Genomic DNA, 19,635 nt, shown 5'->3' on the forward strand with positions numbered 1-19,635 from the left:
TAAGCAATTAACTAATAACGTAAAGGACTAGTATAATATGTTAACCGATGGCTGACATATTTAAACAATAATGACCCCAGGATAAGCGGAATAATTAAAAAGAAAAGGAACTTCTGACGAGTAAACCTCGTTTTCGTTAGGATTCAGCAATGGCACATTTTACGTCTCGACGACAAGATCAACTCCTGACACATTTGAAGATGGAATGGGACGTGACCATCCACTGGAAGTCGACATCGCTTTTCGATTGAGCGAAACCGTTTTATATCCATCCGGTGTGATGAACTTAACTCGACAGAGAAACTTCGAGACCCCATCTCGCATATCTCAGCTAACACCAACTCCCAAGAAGTGCGGTAGTGAACATTAGCACTCTTCCCTCCCGTTGAATCTAGCAATACCGAAAAAACTCTCCATAATATATCGTTCGAAAACCAAATCGTATGAACCAAATGAAATGAAGAACAAAAAAGAAGACGAAGAAGAAGTAGAAGATGTAAAGAACAAGCGAGTCGGAAAAGGCGAAACAAAAAGTGCGAGTTGTATGCATAGAGGTTAGACTAGGCGTGATGTGATTAGGGCGGTATTTTTTTCCCTCCATCCCAAGGGCGAAAAAGGGAAATATATGTCACCTGTCGCGAGGAAGACATATTGTCAGTCGTTCGAATGAAAGTTCTCAACTCAACATGAGTCTACGTATAGCGTCAAGCTTTTTTTATGTTTTAAAGCAGATACATATAGTGTTTAAAAAGCGGTTAATTGTTTAACTAAAAGTCTATATCATTTAAATAATATGTTATTGTTTTAAATTAAATGCTTTTCACTGACATCAGCGTTGAAGATGGGTACCTCCGGGTCATTTTGTTTAAACATCTTTACGTATTTTCTTAAACACCGTTGTCGTTGTTTAAAGAGTAACTTGAGTAGTGTTTAACTTTTTTTCTATTGTTTACACCGTTGTCGTTTGTTTAAAGAGTAACTTTTCTTAAACACCGTTGTCATTGTTTAAACATATTTACGTATTTTCTATTGTTTACTGATGAGCGTTCTTTTGTTTCCCACATTGTTTGTTTTTACTAGGTCTATGTTTAAATTTCGAAGTTCACGGTCAGAATAAAGCTTGTTTTCGTTTTATTTATAAAAGATTTACAACATTTACAACATTTACAACGTCGCTCGGACTTTGGACACTCACGACTCGACCCTCGTATAACGAAACAAGTGTATCAGTACATTCGAATGCTCACGGCGGTTGCATAACATGCGCATCAACTTGAACTCGCACAGCGTACAACATTAAAAAAAGGTTAAACAACACACATTCATGAAAAGCGACTATTAATCGATGTGTCGTGGTGGGACTTAAAGCGAAGATCACGATAGTTAAACACGAGCGTAATAGTTGTACAGTCGACGTAATGTTCTTAAATGAGTAGATGAAAGTCTCGAGTGATAAATATCAACCCGTCTTAAAAAGATGTTTCTCGATCTCCCTCCTCTAGAGAATCCTCCAGCAATTGCTTGCCGTCGTCCATCCGATGAAGAATCCTGCAGTATTCGAGCGATTATGAGAGCATTTCGACTTAGGGCGGGGAAAAAGATAGTTTAACTTGTTGCGTGATTGCGGCTAAATGATTCTCAAGATAAGGAAGAAGGTTCACGAAACATCCTTTCAGATAGAGTGGTTGTCCATGGGAAGAGGAGGAGGATGATGAGGACGATGAGGAGTGGTTGTCCATGGGGAGGGTTCTTTCTGGTTATTTATGGTGTGAATTCCACGGCGGATCGACTCTTCATATCAGGAAAAAGTTAAACGCATGCGGTGGCCGAGCATTGGTCGATGAGAGCGAGCGGGTGTTCGGAAAATTATGTTACAGTGCAGTAAATTTTAATGCTCGTCATTAATTCTTATCGCGAGGATACCATAACCTTGCCACCGCCACGTGCCGCTGCCAGCTGATTCGGATCAAAGCGAAAAAGATCACCGTTTCTGCAGAGACTTTTGAGAATTTACACGTTAATATGAATAGTTATACATGTAAAGACAACGTTAAATGGAGATGGGAAGTATTACACGGATATGATAATTATTAAACATATTAGTAAAAATATTTAAAGCGTTAAACCAAGCGAAAAGTCCCTTCAAAAGGTTGAACATGATGTGATTTTAGCGCTTTCCTTTCCCACCATTTTCGAGGGGCCAAAAATGGGATTTCCAACATGGACCCATTTGAAGTGAGCAGTGGGGGTAAAAGGGAAGTTAAACACTAACTGGAAGAGTACGTCCGGGGTGTGCAAAAGTAGGAGGGGGTTTTTGGGAAGTTTTGAAAATTACGAGGGGTGAACAGTAATTTTCCCTAAATTTTATGAATATAAAATAAAAAAAAATCTATATTCATGTCAATAACGCGGGTGACTATCTGAATATATTGTAAATAAATATATATTAAAATTATTAATCAAATCTATCTTGATATATATTAAATAGAATATAATAAAATTTCTTAGTTTAATGTTAAATTGATAAATTGGAAAGGGTAAAAAAATTAAAACAAAAGTTTCCAAAAATTGACTTTCTAGAATGATTAATAAAAATAACTACAAACACCGTACGAATAGATATTAAAAGTAAAATCCAATGTTTATAATAAATAGAATATAATCAACTTTCTCAATTTATTATTAGATTGATCAGCCATGTGAAAAAAAAGCCAAATTTTTTAATCTATGAGTATACGAACAATTTCAATTATTTGAAGATAAGATAGACCATTAATATAATAATATTAACAAATTAAGACATTCAGTAATATTATTCAATTCATATAATTGAATTGAATGAGAAAGTTGTCATAGGTACACCTAAAATCAAAATTACTAAGTAGCTGTCTACTAATTTGCTAATACTTATCTCTAACAATGATTAATAACAAGAAGAAAATAATCAATAATTTGTGGTTATTTTAATTAATTTGGCTTAAGCAAATAGTTTTTATTTTGAATTTTTATATTTATATATACCGTGAAAACACCCACTAAAAAGGTCTACTTTTTACAGGTCATTTGGTACTTTGTTTCTTCTAAAAAATTTAAAATTTTATAATTTATTTATAATTCATTTAATTATTAATTATCATGGTTGGTCATTCCAATTTATTTGATCTATCCTCCAACCAAATACCATAATAAATTAAATTCGAAAATCAACTAATTTGAAAGTAGATGGCTGTTAGGCAATAATGACAATAAATGTTTGAATACAACTTATAATGAAAGTGTTGTTGATCAATTCAAAACAAATTTGTCTTCCTTGTAGATCATGTTTGGGTCTTAATCAAGGAATATGTTTGGATTTAAAGAGTTAAATTTAAGTATTATACAAAGTCATTGTTTATAGTTTGTTTTCTGAAATGTGAATGTAAAATGTTTTTTTTTTTTTTTTTAACTTAAAGAAAAAGTTGGTTTTCATTTATACATCAAAATTTAGTTTGTGTATTTTTTTTTATTCCAAAATACCTCAAATTAAATGCAAAATAATAAGAGAGACATTAGGATTATTTTTTTTATTTTTTTTTCTAACAAATAGAATAAGAGCATCCTAATCAAAAAATATGCACATAGGCTTAAAGTAATCATCAAAGTTATGTGTTTTCACCCAATAACATGAGATTTGGATTGCAAACTTATAAATCACAACTAAGGATCGGCAGTACCGTTGTGTTTGGGTTCTTAAATTTTCACACCATACCTTCCTGAACGGGTAAACATCACTGGTACAAACTTTTGGCCTTGTATAGAAATTTGTTCACTTAAGTTTCAAATAACAACAACAACATCTCATCACTGTTTTGACTTTATACTTAACTTCTGAATCAAGTAAATACATTTCTATGCCTTTTTGGGATATTCAAAAGTTTAGTTCAACAAACATTTTATGTTTATGAAATGCTTCACTTTTTTCAATAATTTCTTTGAATCCTTATTTCTAGATGAAAAATAAAAATCAAACATTAGTTTTTAGGGAAAAAAAATGTTTCATATGACAAGGAATCTATGGAATATTCATCAATAAATAACTTTATTTAAATTTTTTAATAATATAAAAATTTATTTTATTATTATTTTTAGTGAAAATTGCCAAAAACACCTTGTAAGTTTGTAATATTGCCAAAAACACCCCGTTAGTTTTGCACTCCTCAAAAACCCCTTCCTTTTGAATACAATGATTTTTTAAACCCCCCAAACATCTAATAGTGATTGATAGAGTTAATTTGGAATTTTTTGGACGAAATTGTCCCTTGCGTAGGAAGTTATGGCAAGTGTGATAGGGTTTGACTATAATGCCCTTGGAGTCAGATGAGTTTCTATTTGAAAAATGAAGCTTTCATTTAAAAATATGAGGTATGAGGTTCTGTTTAAAAAATGAGTTTCCTGTTTAAAAAAATGAGTTTTTCTATTTAAAAAAATGAGTTTTTTTGTTTAAAAAAATTGAGTTTTCTGTTTAAGAAATGAGTTTTCTGCTTTAAGAAAAGAGGTTTCGTTTAAAAAAATGAGGTCTCGTTTAAGAAATGAGTTTTCTGCTTTAAGAAATGAGGGTTTTGTTTAAAAAATGAGGTCTGCATTTAAGAAATGAGTTTTTGTGGTGTATTTATCACCCCCAAAAATCTCTTTTATTGCAGCTTGATCGTGCCAGTGAGACAAAGCATGCGGCTCACAATCACAGTCACGTTGCATGAAAAATGGGATTTCATGTTCGGGAGGAAAAGGTCGCAACCTTTCGATGCCTTCGCTCGACGACAAGGAGCATCGCGGTCTTCCCCGAGGTCAACGAGCGAAGAAGATGAAAGAGATGAGGTCGACTGACGGGGAAGACGATGAAGATGAAGACGAAGACGGCGAGATCGAACCCCTCATCGGCACCGCTTCCTCCCTCCGCTCCCGTCACCGACTTAGGCACCATGGATCCAAACCCCGGAATGATCCCTAACCCTAACCCTATTGCTATCCATGTTGCGGTCTCCGTAGTCGAGAATGGTTCCGCTCAAGTTCGACCTGGCCTTATCCGACGTCGCCACCGAAGACCTCACCACTCCGACCGACGAGGAACGTCGCCAACCGGATCGCCAACGCCGATAAAGATTTCTCCTTTAAGACCCCATACGAGCATGCCACCTTTCGAGATCGCTCGCGGATCCGGAGCTCGAAAGACTCAGCGTTCGCACGAGATCGGCGACGATGAGATACTCAATGTCCCTACTCAATGAGGGTCTCGCTTTAAAAAAATAAGCTCTGCTTTAAGAAATGAGTTCTCTGCTTTAAGAAATGAGTTCTCTGCTTTAATAAATGAGTTCTCTGTTTATACGCTTGTTTGTCTTTGTTTAACTATCGATGTTTCGCTTTTAATATATTGCGTTTACGCTTTAAAAAAAGCGTGCTTAAATATCGTTGTTTCTATTTAAATATGTACGCGCTGCAACCTTTCGATGCCTTCGCTCGACGACGAGGAGCATCGCGGTCTTCCCCGAGGTCGACGACGAAGAAGATGAAAGAGATGAGGTCGACTGACGGGGGAAGACGATGAAGATGAAGACGAAGACGGCGAGATCGAACCCTCACTCGGCACCGCTTCCTCCCTCCGCTCCGTCACCGACTTAGGCACCATGGATCCAAACCCCTGAATGATCCCTAACCCTAACCCTATTGCTATCCATGTTGCGGTCTCCGTAGTCGAGAATGGTTCCGCTCAAGTTCGACCCTCGTCTTATCCGACGTCGCCATCGAAGACCTCACCACTCCGACCGCCGAGGAACGTCGCCAACCCGGATCGCCAACGCCAATAAAGATTTCTCCTTTAAGACCCCATACGAGCACGCCACCTTCGAGATCGCTCGCCGGGATCCGGAGCTCGAGACTCAGCCGCTCACGCGAGATCAACGACGATGAGATACTCAATGTCCCTACTCAATGAGGTTTCTGTTTAAAAAAATGAGGTCTTTGTTTAACAAATAAGCTCTCTGTTTAAGAAATGAGTTCTCTGTTTATATGCTTGTTTGTCTTTGTTTAACTATCGATGTTTTTGTTTAATATATTGCGCTTGCGTTTAAAAAAGTGCTTAAATATCGTTGTTTCTATTTAAATATGTACGAGTGGCCAAGATTAATTGGTTTTATATCCAGGATTAATTTATCATGTAAATATTTGTTTTTCTGTTTAAATATTAATGTTTTTGTTTAAAAAATGAGTTTTATGTTTAAAAAAATGAGGTTTCTGTTTAAGAAATGAGTTTTCTGTTTAAGAAATGAGGTTTCTGTTTAAGAAATGAACTCTCTGTTTAAGAAATGAGTACATGCAAAAAGGAATCGAAAAAGAATGAAAAATGTATGCAAAAAGGTTTAAGAGCGATGATGGAATTTCATAATCGCAGGGGGTAAAAGGAAGTGAAAACAATAAAGGAAGGGTTGTCTGAGGTATGCAAAACTCACAGGGGCTGTTTGGGAAGTTTTGAAATTATCGAGGGGTAAACAGTAATTTTCCCTTATTTTTAAGAAAGACCAAATTTCAATCATAATTTTTTAAATTTTTAACATCTGGGAGCCGGGCCCACTCACAACCCAGCAAAGGCCCAATCTTTGAAAGCCCACTAGTTATTAGTTCTTTGTTCCTTCCCACTTCTCCCCAAATTTTGTTCTCTTTCTCAAAATTAGGGTTTCACTCTATACCATCTGTTGCGCCTCTCCCCGATCTCTCCTTCTCCATCTCTAGCTTTTGCTTACCTTTCGTCTAGGGTTTGTTGTAGTTGGAGCTGGTCGGAGTTCACTGAATCGATGGTTTGTAGGTGATAAACCAGTTAACAAAGGTATGCATCTTTGTCACTTTTGGAATTGAACATCTTGATTTTTGGAATTGTTCTCTGTATTGGTTTAGTTAGATATATTGGATTCCTTGGGCTTTATGATCCTTTGATTCATCTGAATACTGAGAAATGAACTTTTTGTTTGTTTATATCACAAAGAAAGTTACTTTTTTTAGAATTTTTTTATGTTTTTTTGAAAGCAAATTGCGAAACAATGTCGTTATTTGATTTTCTTTTTGTTATCTGGGATTCAATAGCCATGAAAAGCTGAATATATGATTACTACTTGATATCCATGTGTTAGGATTAGAGCTTATAAATCAAATCACATTGTTTAGTGTTTGTCCTCTTTTGTTCTTCATTTTCTTAAAGTTAAAATCTTTAGACTGTATAGTATTGTCTTAAGGAAACAGCAAAATTGCAGTTTAATAATTAATATCAAGATTCTTACTCCTTTTATGTGACCATTGGGATTTTTCATTTTGCTTATTCATGCTGAAGTAAATGGATATCATTATGTAATTTTGTTAAATATCCATAGTAAATATTTTTGAGCAATTAATTCTCCAGATTTTTTTTAATTAATTTGCAAAAGCTTGCTGCTATCTGCTATCTGCATACCCTCAGAATTCTTTAATAAATTTGTCATATATTTCAAATGGTTAAATATGGTTGTTCCTTTTTTTTTATGATACGAATATATATATATATATATATATATATATATATTTAAATGATCTATAGTTTTCTGGTTTTTTATTATTTTTATTTTTTTGGATTTTAAATTTTCTAAAAGTTTAGATGATGAGTAGCCATTGGGTAAAAAAATCTCGTATCACTTGGACATGATATTCCAAATTTCCAACACTGGTACGAAAGTAGACAATCACACTAGTGCTTAACACTCTCAAAGCTCCCACATATATATTTGGGTCCAATTGATGACTATTGGAACCTAGAACTTCTTCCAAACGTTTGCTATATGAATTTTTTTTTTCTTTTTTTTTGAAGTTCAAACATTGCATCTTCTATATGTTTTGTGCATGATACATATTACCTGTTATCTTTTAACAAAAAAGTTATCTTATCTAGTGGGTAAGTGAATTGACCACCAAAACCTAATTTAGAATAGGCTATTAAGTAGTTGATTAATTAATGTAAGCAATTATGCCTTGATATTTCACTTCTTGCTTGCTGCAGTAATCTGTACAAATCAGGAGCAAATCAAGTTGCCGCTTGAATTGCTTTAGTTTACTGGTTTGACTGGTGCTTGAGGTAAAAAAAAATTAGGCATACACAATGGCCAGCAACCCAGGAATGGAAGATGCAAAGGAAGAAGAGGCCTCCAGCAAAAGCTCATCATCCATCCAGAGCGTCTCCTGCATCAAATGCTTTGATGCTCTCTGGTTCTGTTACTGTACACTTCCTTCCCTGCTTTTTTTAAGTCATAAATTGATTAATAAATAGAATTTGTAGCTGGTTAGTTATAGAAGCTGTGGAGCAACATTGAAGTTGAAGGATAGATTTTAGAACTTTTAGTTTAGGTACAGGAATTCAATGATCCAGACAAGTAACTTGATTGGAGTTTGTTGCATTTGACACCTAATTTTCTTGGTTTAAGTCTTTGGTCTAATGGTAGGGCATGTCTCTCATTTATTTTTGTTCAATCACTTCAACTTTTATCTATAGTTAGTATGATGCACACAAAACCAACCATGTTAAAATTGATGAGTTTCATCTTTATTTTTTTCTTAAATCATATTTCATAATCAAGCTCATCCACTACTACCATATGATTGCACAAAAAGAGTTGACATTCTATTACCTTATACTTAATTTTAGTTCTTGATCTGCTTTTTGTCATCTTATACTTATCCATCATTTGGCAGCTCCATTTCACCAGATGCAACAATACTATAGATATGGAAATTTCGATAATTGCTTTGGCAAGTGGAATGCACTATTTGACTGTTTGAGTCTCAAGACAAAAAGACCATCTGAAGTTCAGGTTCAACATTGTACTTTTATTATTTAAGATTGTTTACTCAGACCACAATTTCTCAAACAAGATAAAGCTACCACTACAATTCATGAAAAATTTGCAGAGGATGCTTTGAAGAATGTACATGGCAACTTCATCTGCGTGAAGTCTGTGTAGCAGTGTCTTTGTAGGTCTAATAAAATATCAATGTACATGGTGTTATCTTCAGAGTATTCTCATGTTGAGAAACTAGAGAAAATTTGAGGATATTGTCAAAGGGATATAAAGTGCAGGATTTTACTTAATTGAAAGGATGGAATATAATGGTGGAACTTGAGGAGCATGTTGGTGTTTTTAAAAGAACTTTTTTAGTTCACTGAATTGAGATAGAAACTAAAAGAAATGTACTGTTGTCTCCTTTTCTAAAATGATGTCTTTTACCACATCATTTATGCATCAGTGGCTTCTCTGCATTGTATTAAATTAATGACCAGCTTATAGAGTTTTCGAGAAACTATTCTCTCCAGAAGTTGTTTTGGATAAAGAAACAGTTGAGTCCCATCAAATTGGTACTCTAGCAACAAATCTATTAACAAATTATCAGTAATTTAGTTACATATGTATCAATGCCCATAAAAGCATCAAGTTACTTTGGCTTTGAATATCTTTCAAGTATGAATAAGTGATTTACTTATAATTTAGTTTTGTTTCGCTAATTTCAGCCTAAGAAACCAATGAACTTTTATTCATGTACAGGAGATTCTTGAAGCCCGGGAGAAGGCAAAGCCGCATATCTGGACATACCGAACAGTGGAGGAGGCTTCGGCAAACTGGTGGAAGATGTATAGCCACATTGTTACAGCCCCTCGGCGGCCAGATCAACAATTTCCTGGTTAGTTTCAATTGTTTTGATTGCTTTCTGTAGAATGAAGAAGATCATGGCTCCATGTGGGTGGAGTAACATAAAGCAAATGAAGAGAGAGGCTATTATCATATTAGAATGAACAATGATAGTACTCTTTTTAATAATAATATTACTCAATATACAAAACATCTTAATTGATAATAATACTACTAAACATAAATTTCAATGCATTGCCTTTGTTAGCTTCATACCTAATTTTGAGAACAAGGTATAATTGTGTAGGAAAAACAAAGGGGGAATGAGAGACCAAAGAATCTGAAGAACTTGATGGTTCTAAATGTTATGCGGTTTTTGGCCAAGTTGTTCTCTTATTTGTGCCTATTTTTTTTTTCCTTTTTCATTTGTAGTTTATTTTTATTGTCCTGGCTTTTTCATCTGAATTTTTTAAAATATTATAAATAGTATCTAATAAATAATATGTTTTCTGGAAACAGGAAACCGAGGACCAAGTTCTGAATGAAACATTTCTTTTGAAATTCTGTTCTGATTTGAACATCATCTTTCCAGGATGTGCATATTTGCACTTGTTATGAACACGAGGGTGTTTTGGTAAATAATGAGGACAACCAAGAATTGAAGATTCTGAAAAGGGTCTTATTCTTGGTAATGAACATAAGTAAGGCAATCATTAATCTTGATGAATTTTATGATTATAATACCAAGAACACATTATTTACTAGGACTTCTGGTTTACTCTTAAGAATTAAATAAAGATAGGAATTGAGCAAAGATTGAAAATTCTGAATATTTTTTTTAAAAAATTCAATATATATTTTTAAATAACATTAATCTTCTCTCGTTGGTGGTTGGAGGATAAGAGTGCAAGTTAGAGGAATATTTTTTTAATGTTAAATTGGGGAGGGAAAATCTTTATTTGAAAAGTTTGACTTATTAATACTAAGAAAAGTTAAGTATTTTATGATTGAATTTTAATTTTTTAATAATACAATACCAATTAATATTAATTAACTATATTAATTTAAATAAATCATTTTATATAAAATAATTATAGTGTTTGGAATTGTTGCAATCCCCTAGCCAAGCAAGGTGCCTGTTTATAACACTTAGCTTGACACAGAAATGAAGGTCAATATCTGTTTACATATCTAAATAAAAATTAGAAACGTTTAGATTTTTTTTTTTAATAATTTGGTCAGAGATTTTTGGAGATTTTGGTTGTCATGCAGATAACAAGAGATATTAGAAATTATCATATTATCACAAATCAATAAGCCAGATAAAATTGACATATGATTTCTTTCCTCACACTTTTCTTTCGACCCTTTTTTAATCATCAATCCAAACAGGCCATTAACTGCAGAAGAGGGATCCTAGAAAGGCTAGGGAAACACTGGTAACAATTCAAAGGCTTATTTCTTTTTACACAATAAATGGACAACTCAATGGAACACGAGGTCAAGAAGATAACAATTCAAATACTTATTGCCAATAGACACACCTGCAAATATATAATCGGAATGCCCAAAAGGAAACACAGCAAGTGCCTGAGCTTGCATCACAAGAGCTTGCGACGTTGTTCTCGAAGACCAGTATATTCTGTTCAGGGTAACCAAAGAAATTATCACAAGATGATAACAATAAAGCTCTATCATCAATTTCAACATTTGCATTTCATTTATTGCCTTTAAAGTTTGCCCTTGCATGTATATTGGATTAGGTTTTGTGAGTGATAGTTCATAACACTTATGTGTGACATATTATTGTAAGCTTTGCTGTGGTCTATTCGAAAAAGAAACCAAAACCTTTAGTTGTATATTTTTAATCTAGTGTCGTAGTTTTAAGACTAGTAGAGAAAGCAAACCTCAAGAACCCAATGGGACAAGTACAGACAAAAGAAATTCTGACATGAGAAGGGAGAAGAGTTGCATACTCTAGATTGTTGGTTCATAATACGAAAGCTTGAAGCCTGAACCTTGCCTCAGCAGCTGCAGCTAGTGTCTCGTCACAGGGATTCATTTTAGCAATAGACACTGCATTGATGTAGGCTGTTCTTGCTTCTTCCATCTTCGACATCTGAATTTTGTCTTCTTCATCATCATCATCATCATCATCATCATCATCATCAATCTGTTTGAATTTAAACTTGTCAACTTTAGATTTGTATGCTCTCTGCCATATAGTATTTTGTAACAATTGCCACAAAAGTAGGGAAAAAGATTCCATCTAAGATCTTATTTGAATATAGAACAATGTGTATGTGGCGCACAAAGGGCAATTTGAGCATTTTTACAAAGGTGTAAGAGCATCAATGAACTAAAAAGGATCTTATTTAACAAATAAGAAAAACTAGCAGTATTGGACATGCTGCATGTGTCAATAGAAGAAGCAAAAAAGATAACTTACTTGGACCGGATATTGATTAAAAGGATCACTATAAGTGATGCTATGATCTGGGTATCGAGTTGAACCTTTCTCTGCTATTTCTTCAAACAACTGCATGAGTGCATTGACCTCTAGATCCTTAGAGGTCAGGTTCCCTTCAAGTTCTTCAATTTTTCTATTTGACATCTTTGTTTCCCAAACTAATTTTTCCATAGCTGCCTGCTTCTCAGCAAGCCTAATCTGCAGATTAAAGACAAATTTATCACTTCCATATGTCCAGTTTGATAATCCTAGTCTTATATATGAGCCAACTGTGTTCGATAATGAATTGATCCTTAATACTTCGTCAAAGCACTGCCATCACTCAGTAGTAAATGTAAGAGGAAACAACATTCCCAAAATTAAAACAACTATGGCAGCGGTGACTTGGACAAATCTCTGCAAGAGCATATCAGTGACACCAAATAAATCTATAATAAGACTCCAAATGAAATTATTTGCGAATATTCACACAGCATATTAAATTATTAACAATTTTTTACCCTAATGGTAAGTGCTTTACAGTTTACACTGACTCCACAAGGTGGTGCCATAAAATTAAAGCTTAGATAGTACCATCTTCTTATAGTGTCATACTCAAGGAGAATAATTCTACTTTTCTGAATGTGGGTGTACCATTCTTGTCTAAGATTATTTCAGGTATGCTAGGCAGATCTTCCTATAGAAGTTGATTAAGAAAAACATAATACACATGTAAAAGCAACAAGACAGCTCAGAAAAATATTGTACCTTGACATTGTACAATTCTAAATTAGAAGATTTGACCAGAGAATCCTTCTCTGCAACCTGGGACCTTAAATCCTCAAGTGACGCATAAGCAGTACTCATCTGATTCAATAAATCTTCTGCAGATTTCAGTGCTTCCTCTTTTTCAGATAATTTCTTCTGCAATTCATTCACATCTTGTAGCAACTTAATCAACTCATCCCTGTCCCTTTGGGCATCTTTTGAAGAAATAGCGGAAAGACCATCATAGTCCTCCTCATTGTCTCTATTATCCCTTCTTTTTCTTGCTGAACCGATTTGACCAGCTTTTCTGCCACTAAGTTCACTGCCCTGAATTTAAACAGACCCATAGTCAAGATATCCATTTCAACAAATCACAGGAAGCATAGCATTAATAAAATCAGTAACCAAGCAATGTGCAGGTCGAAAGAGGAACCAACCAATGAATACATGGTGGCATTGTGACAGGCATCATTAAACAAAAAAAAAAGAAGAAACAAAAAATATCAAGGTAGCATTTGGAACTTGGAACTTGGAAGCAAGCTAGTATGTTTTATACTTAAACATTTGGATTATATTGAACAAGTAATTTACTTAACCCATATATTAATCCTATGTTCTGAAATGCGCTTGTGAGGTAGCACAAGGACAAAATGGAAAAGTTATTTTATGAAATTAAGCATTCTATTTACACCTTTCAAACCAGAACTGACAATTTGTAAATGTGTTAAAATTTCAAATTTTAGGTGGCAAAATACAAACCAGGATAGCTAGCTCAAATTAGTTACGGCACCCTTATGCAGAGTAGTTAACTCGGTTAATTACCGCTTAATCCCCTTTGACCAAGTTACTTGATCCCTGACTAACCTATAAATCATTGACTGAGTTTGCTGATCCCTTACTAACCTAAATCAACTTAACTTGCTTGGCAACCAGGCTAAAAACAAACTGGCACAATTCCGGGTGAAACACCACTGAAAGTTATTCCGATTCACCAAAATGTGTAGCTTTAAATTGTAGCTTGGAACAGTTAATTAATTGAGAACTCCACCACAGGACAACCAGATATTTGAAGTAAGAAATAGGCAAACATAACCCTAAATCAGATTCCCAATTCACCAAAAGTGGTGATTTTCATGATATCAAGACTTGGAACAACAAATTACTTGAGAAACTCTGGTGGGCAAAACAATGGCTACACCAATAGTTATCATAACGCAACATAAAGGACAATCTGAGCGATTTGAACTAAGAAATCATCAAACACTACTCAATTCACCAAAAATGGTACCTTTCACTAAATCTGAGCTTAGGACAACAAATTACTTGAGAAACTCCGGCAAAACAATGGCTACACTGATGATCATCACAAGAGTCTCTACTGAAACTCAGCATTATCATCAAAATCAAAACTTAGGGCACAAAAGCAAACGAATAATTCACTAAGTTCCTGAATCACAAGAGAAGGGAAAAAACCCAAATGATCATTTGACATAACATCAAATCAAACCTTTCTCGACTGCGACGGAGCAGGGGTGTACACCATGGAAGCCCTACGGCTATACGACGCACTCGCCCTCCGATCCTAACAAAGGAGATAAAGGAGAAGATGAGATCGAGAGAAGGAGATGAAGGTCGGTAAGATGAGAAAAGGAGAAGGATCAAAACCATGAGGGATTCGACGAGGGGAACCATTTCGACGAGGTTCTTGAAGAGAACTCGATCGACATTGCCGGAATTCGCAGGGGCAGTATCGGAAAAAGAGGGCGGTTGGGTTGGAGAAGAAGAGGTGGAGTTCTGGTGATCCGGCGGATAAGCGTAGCCACGGTGGTTCTCCGGCATCGTGGGCGCGGTAGAGTGGGAATCGGAGGCGACTTCGCGAAGACACTGTTACTTTTCTCTCTCTAAAATGAGGGGTTCGGTCGGAAATCGGAATGCGAGAGAGAGAGAGAGAGAGAGAATTTTGACCAGAGAATGGAACCCACAAATGGGAGAGAGCCACGTGGAGCATTTTTTTTAAGAAGTTGGCCGGCCGCTTGATGTGAAATACTTGAGGAGTCTAAATATTTATAAATATTTATATTTAGAGTACTCATCATTTAAGGATGTCTTTAGATTTCAAATATAGAAATAGCTATAGTAGTCATCGGACGGATGATAATCTGATGAGTCTTATCATTATGAACAACAGAAATCACATTTTACAGTGTTGTATAGTGATCATGAAGAACAGTAAAAATGTGCACAATGTTTATATAAACAATCAACCATTGGATGATGATCCAACGACTTAGATTTAAAATGTCCTTAGATTTCAAATCTAGGGACTTATCTAAATGATATTTTTTCTTATATATATATATATTTTTTTTTTTGACAAAAATAATATTAGTTTGATATTACTGTGGGTTATGACTTCAGCGAAGACTTACAATGGATCCATATTAAGACTCTATACATAGTGAATAAATATTACTCTATAATTCTAGGCCCATAATAAATATTAGGGCACTATCCTAGAGTTTGATGTCTATATCACCTCATCAATTCATTAAACTCTTACCAACTAAATCATTTTCCATACAATAAAATGGGACTCACAATCAATTCATTAAACTATCTCTCATACTATAATTATTTGATAAATTCTTAAATTTTATTAATAAAATAATTAAATAATATATTTTTAAAAATAATATTACAAAATAAATAATTAAAAATATATTAATAACAATAAATTATTATATTATTTAAAAATAATAATTAATTTGTGATAATAAAAATAAAATTAATAAAAAATTATTTGAAAATGTAGGTGTATTTAAAAATAAAGAAGTAAAATAAAATGTAGGTGTATTTGAGAATGTAGCATAAAAATTAAAAATTAAAAAAATTAAACGAAACTAATCATTGCATTGAACGCTTATGAATTAGCATTAAAAATGCCCTTACTCTGTAGAAATAATATTTGAATATTTATTTTTTTTATTTTGTGTCGAATTTTCACTAGATTATTAGTGGGTTTTCAAATATTTATAATTCTTGTTTATTGTTTATTAATTATATTAATTTAATATATTAGTAAATCATTTATATTTTGAGATGTTGATTGAGATTATGGATGTAGATTTAGTTGGCCTTATGGATGTGCAGCTGGTAGTACCAAATCCAATTATAGTTTATTTAATAAATTTATGTTATTAACAAACTTACTCAAATCTTCTCGGTCAAAAAGACAAATCGTTACAATTAAGCTTTTTTTTTTTTTAATACTATAAAGACTAGCTCAATAACTTGTAATAGTGGAGCATGCAACAATAGTTAAAGTTTAATAATAAAAATATAAATAAAATTTTATTAGTATAATACTGAATATCATCCATGGAATATCATCTTGAAAACAAAACTCCATTTTATTGTTTTATTTTTTTTAAAATGTGAATAAACCATTTAAATTAAAAGTAAAAAATACATATCACTACAAAGGGAGAGGACAACTTCAAAAAGAATAAAAACACTTAGTCCACTAGGTAAAAGAATGTACAAATTAAAACACTAGTATAAAGAAAAAAAAATGAAAAAACTAGAGGAAAAGAACAAATAGAAAGAGACATCGTGGAGACTTTGAGAAGCTAGTGCCACCTTCAAGGATTGAAAAATTAAGCTAGGGACGAGTTTGGCAATGGGCAGGTAAGTGTGTGTCTCGCTTGGGTCATGTGCGTTAAACCTTATGATTCTAAGCTTGGTAGAGAAAAGCGTGAATGACTTTGCAGATAGCTATGATTAGCAGTAATATTATGGATTTAAAGATGTGTCTATTATGGTCCAACCAAATGAGCCGAATTATGGATTTAACAATTAAATCTTAGGACTCAGAAGTTAGGCCCCTAAGATTAAGTTGCCAGGGTAACCATAGGTTTGTTGGAGAGATAAGAATACAGACCATTTAAAGATTTGACTTAAGTGAGACAAAATGCTAACAGCAAGAGGACACAGAAAGAAAAAATGATGTACCATTTTGATTATTGTGTGGCAAAAGACACATATGATAGTTGGAAATCTGTTGCATTTTCTAATAGCCAACTTCTCTAAAGTTAAATTTTTGTTGTCACGGACCAATCAATTAAAGATGTTAATCTTGCGTAGGCAAATGTTCATTTAGATGAGCTGGGTAATGGAGTAATTGTGGCCTCCATCATCGAAGGAGTAATATATAAGACTTTACATTGAAGTTATTATTTAGAGTAAGGCTCCAGAATTTGGTGTCCCTTATGTGTCGTAGAGACTCTAGGATCGTTGTTATGACTTCAAATGCAGAATGATTAAGGGACACGATAAAGAAGAGGAACATAGGAATAAACTCATCAACAACACCAAACTGATTCTAAGTGTGCTCAAAAGACTCATGCCAAAGAGTTTTAGGAGCAAGTCCATTGAGCCAGCAGTCATGCCAAAAAAGGGAAGTGATGACGTTCGCTGTGGTTATGCCAAAATTGTTATTCAATATCTTAGATTTTGTTGTAGTTGTTTGGATTTTTTTTCTTCTTTATTTTAGATTTATGAATTCAATGTATTGTCTATTTATAGGTATGCTAAATTATTATTTTAAAGGATAACAAAGGGTAAAGCCCACAATAAATTTATTGTTAAAAGACCCTGTTTTTTTTATTATTATTTGGTTATTCTTCTTTTTCTCAAAATTCCAAAAAAACACCATTTTATAAAGTAATAAAACTTGCAATTGTGTATCTAAATCAATTTAATTTCAAACTATTTGCAAAACCACCTACACATCATTTATCATTTGATCTAATCCAAATTTGCATTAGATGTAACTAAATTTTATAGTTATACCCTTCTGTAATACCACCTAACAGTGGTACATAAAGCTAAAAGTCATCGCCACATTAGTGTACTATATTAATGTCCTACTTAATGTGGTTCACCGCCATAAGCATCAGTTTTACAAGCTTATTTAATGAGTTTTTTTCAACCCAATTTAACTCTTGGCAATATGCCAATATTTTGTTTTTATGTCTTGTTCATCTAATTTTTTTTCTTCTTTGATATCTTCATGCCTATATATATATATATATATAATAGAATACGTCAACTATAAACGTCCGCACAGTGAGTGCTAATTAGGGTTTAGTAGGATTCAAGGTTGTCATAGGCGTAAAGCTCATCTAGGCGCAAAGGGTCCTGGGACCTAGGCGTAGGCGCGCGCCTGATTAACACTAGGCGCACGCCGCGCACCAGTCACCACTAAAAAAAAATTAAAAAAATTTAAAAATTAAAAATAATTGTACTAAAGAATAATTTGTATGAAAGTTTTAAAATATCATAAAGATTAATATCATAGAAAACAATCAGACATTAGGAAAAAAACGTATATAATAACATGCAAAATAATCTTCAAATGTTTAATACTAAATGCGATAATATGATATAATGCATGCATTGAGTCTAAATCTTAACTTGTATAATAAAATCTACATTTTAGTGACTATCATCAAAATCATCAAGTCCATCATCATCCAACATCATCAATTTCCTCTTCAAATTTATCATATTCTTAATCTAAATAGTGGATCGGCTCGAACAGGAGAGATGAAGTCTTGATTCTACTTGGTTGATTATGTGTTGCTCACTCCAATTTTAAACGGCTCTGATTGTATGTGGGCCTCTTTTATTTTTAATCATCAAGATGTGTGGATAAGATTAAAAGTTAAACTAAATATTTTAAAAATAACCAAATAAATTTGTTGATATTACGAAGGCGCGCCTAGGCCCACGCCTTGAGCCTTACGCCTAGGCTCAAAAGTGCGTGTCTTTGTAACAATGCTCGCCTGACACCTATAAAGAAGCAAGCTGTTGAGCCTTGCGCCCGAGGCGCCCAAGGCGTGCCTTTGACAACTATGGTAAAGTTCATTAGTTATATTATATAGTGCACAAGTTGGATTGAAATCTAACCATTGATACGAACGTCCGTAAATTTTGAATCTACCAACGTTCTTAAATGATGGATGCTCAAAATCTAGGGATATTCTTAGATGATGGATTCTTATATATATTTATATATATATATATATATATATGTATATATTTGTGAAGCGACAAATATCTATCCTCAAGAGAGAGTGTATGGAGATAATGTCTTATGTGCCTTCACCTTGGTTTTATTGAGGTCCCATGTGAGAAGTCTAAACTCTTACCTCTTAGCTGAATTTGAACTCTCAACGGAGGCAAATTGCAAAAGAAAAAAATTCAATAAATAAAATTGTTACAATACTTTTTTAAAATTTATTTATCTTTTAATTTATACTTTAGTTTATAAGAATCGGAGATCAAATAATAAATTTTTAAAAAAATTTACTAAAAATATAATTTTATATATTATATAAAATAATTCATAGATTTTTTTAAATATACTAAATAAAGTAATTTTATAAATATCAATAGATCAAATAATAATTTTTTATAAATATTTTTTTAAAAAATTATTATGTTGTAAATTATGGGAATTAAATTTAGAAAAAAATATTTTTTAAAAAATAAAAATTAAAAATAATTTTTACTCCTTATCCTCATTGTTTGTTTTTCATCAGTGAAGAACCCTCTTCGATGGTGCAAACTAGATCCCTGACATATGAAAAAAAAAAAAACAAATTGAACCCTTAAATAGCATAACCGTTTTATTATTTTAGAGATTTATATATATATATATATATATATATATATATATAA

At 33.3% G+C, this 19,635-nt stretch overlaps 2 protein-coding genes and 1 long non-coding RNA gene across 5 annotated transcripts; 2 read left to right on the forward strand and 1 right to left on the reverse strand.

Annotated features, from left to right (window-relative positions):
• Positions 1-6,674: 6,674 nt before the first annotated feature.
• On the forward strand, positions 6,675-8,153 carry LOC120266441. Its single transcript, XR_005538175.1, has 2 exons — positions 6,675-6,856; positions 8,054-8,153. It is a non-coding gene; the product is annotated as an uncharacterized LOC120266441 (long non-coding RNA).
• Positions 8,154-8,155: 2 nt separating this feature from the next.
• Positions 8,156-10,433, forward strand: LOC120266439 (uncharacterized protein C227.17c). Of its 3 annotated transcripts, none has more exons than XM_039274069.1 (4): positions 8,156-8,259; positions 8,743-8,861; positions 9,591-9,726; positions 10,194-10,433. In XM_039274069.1, the coding sequence occupies exons 1-4, from the start codon at positions 8,178-8,180 to the stop codon at positions 10,217-10,219; spliced, it is 363 nt and encodes a 120-aa protein (XP_039130003.1). In that variant the 5' UTR covers positions 8,156-8,177; the 3' UTR covers positions 10,220-10,433. The 3 variants fall into 3 exon arrangements, with proteins under 3 accessions (XP_039130003.1, XP_039130001.1, XP_039130002.1); XM_039274067.1 differs by having other exon boundaries at positions 8,156-8,270; positions 10,194-10,427; XM_039274068.1 differs by lacking the exon at positions 10,194-10,433 and adding an exon at positions 9,982-10,144 and having other exon boundaries at positions 8,156-8,270.
• A 555-nt stretch (positions 10,434-10,988) lies between these two features.
• LOC120266397 (protein MICROTUBULE BINDING PROTEIN 2C-like) lies at positions 10,989-14,833 on the reverse strand. The gene is made up of 6 exons (XM_039274020.1): positions 14,557-14,833; positions 14,399-14,473; positions 12,892-13,218; positions 12,124-12,342; positions 11,651-11,847; positions 10,989-11,316 (listed from the first exon to the last, which is right to left on the reverse strand). Exons 1-5 carry the CDS (start codon positions 14,728-14,730, stop codon positions 11,665-11,667), a joined length of 978 nt encoding a protein of 325 aa, XP_039129954.1. The 5' UTR covers positions 14,731-14,833; the 3' UTR covers positions 10,989-11,316; positions 11,651-11,664.
• Positions 14,834-19,635: the final 4,802 nt, after the last annotated feature.

Source organism: Dioscorea cayenensis, chromosome 8 (assembly GCF_009730915.1).
Source record: "Dioscorea cayenensis subsp. rotundata cultivar TDr96_F1 chromosome 8, TDr96_F1_v2_PseudoChromosome.rev07_lg8_w22 25.fasta, whole genome shotgun sequence".
Taxonomy (NCBI): Eukaryota; Viridiplantae; Streptophyta; class Magnoliopsida; order Dioscoreales; family Dioscoreaceae; genus Dioscorea; species Dioscorea cayenensis.

Excerpts from the sequence above, each read along its gene's own strand:
- LOC120266439 (XM_039274067.1), top strand. The coding sequence starts at position 8,171 with ATGGAAGATGCAAAGGAAGAAGAGGCCTCCAGCAAAAGCTCATCATCC. Across the intron at positions 8,271-8,742 it reads TGCTCTCTGGTTCTGTTACT|CTCCATTTCACCAGATGCAA; the intron begins GTACACTTCCTT and ends ATCATTTGGCAG. Across the intron at positions 8,862-9,590 it reads AAAGACCATCTGAAGTTCAG|GAGATTCTTGAAGCCCGGGA; the intron begins GTTCAACATTGT and ends ATTCATGTACAG.
- LOC120266397 (XM_039274020.1), bottom strand. The coding sequence starts at position 14,730 with ATGCCGGAGAACCACCGTGGCTACGCTTATCCGCCGGATCACCAGAAC. Across the intron at positions 14,474-14,556 it reads CCCTCGTCGAATCCCTCATG|GATCGGAGGGCGAGTGCGTC; the intron begins GTTTTGATCCTT and ends CTCCTTTGTTAG. Across the intron at positions 11,848-12,123 it reads TTAATCAATATCCGGTCCAA|ATTGATGATGATGATGATGA; the intron begins GTAAGTTATCTT and ends AAATTCAAACAG.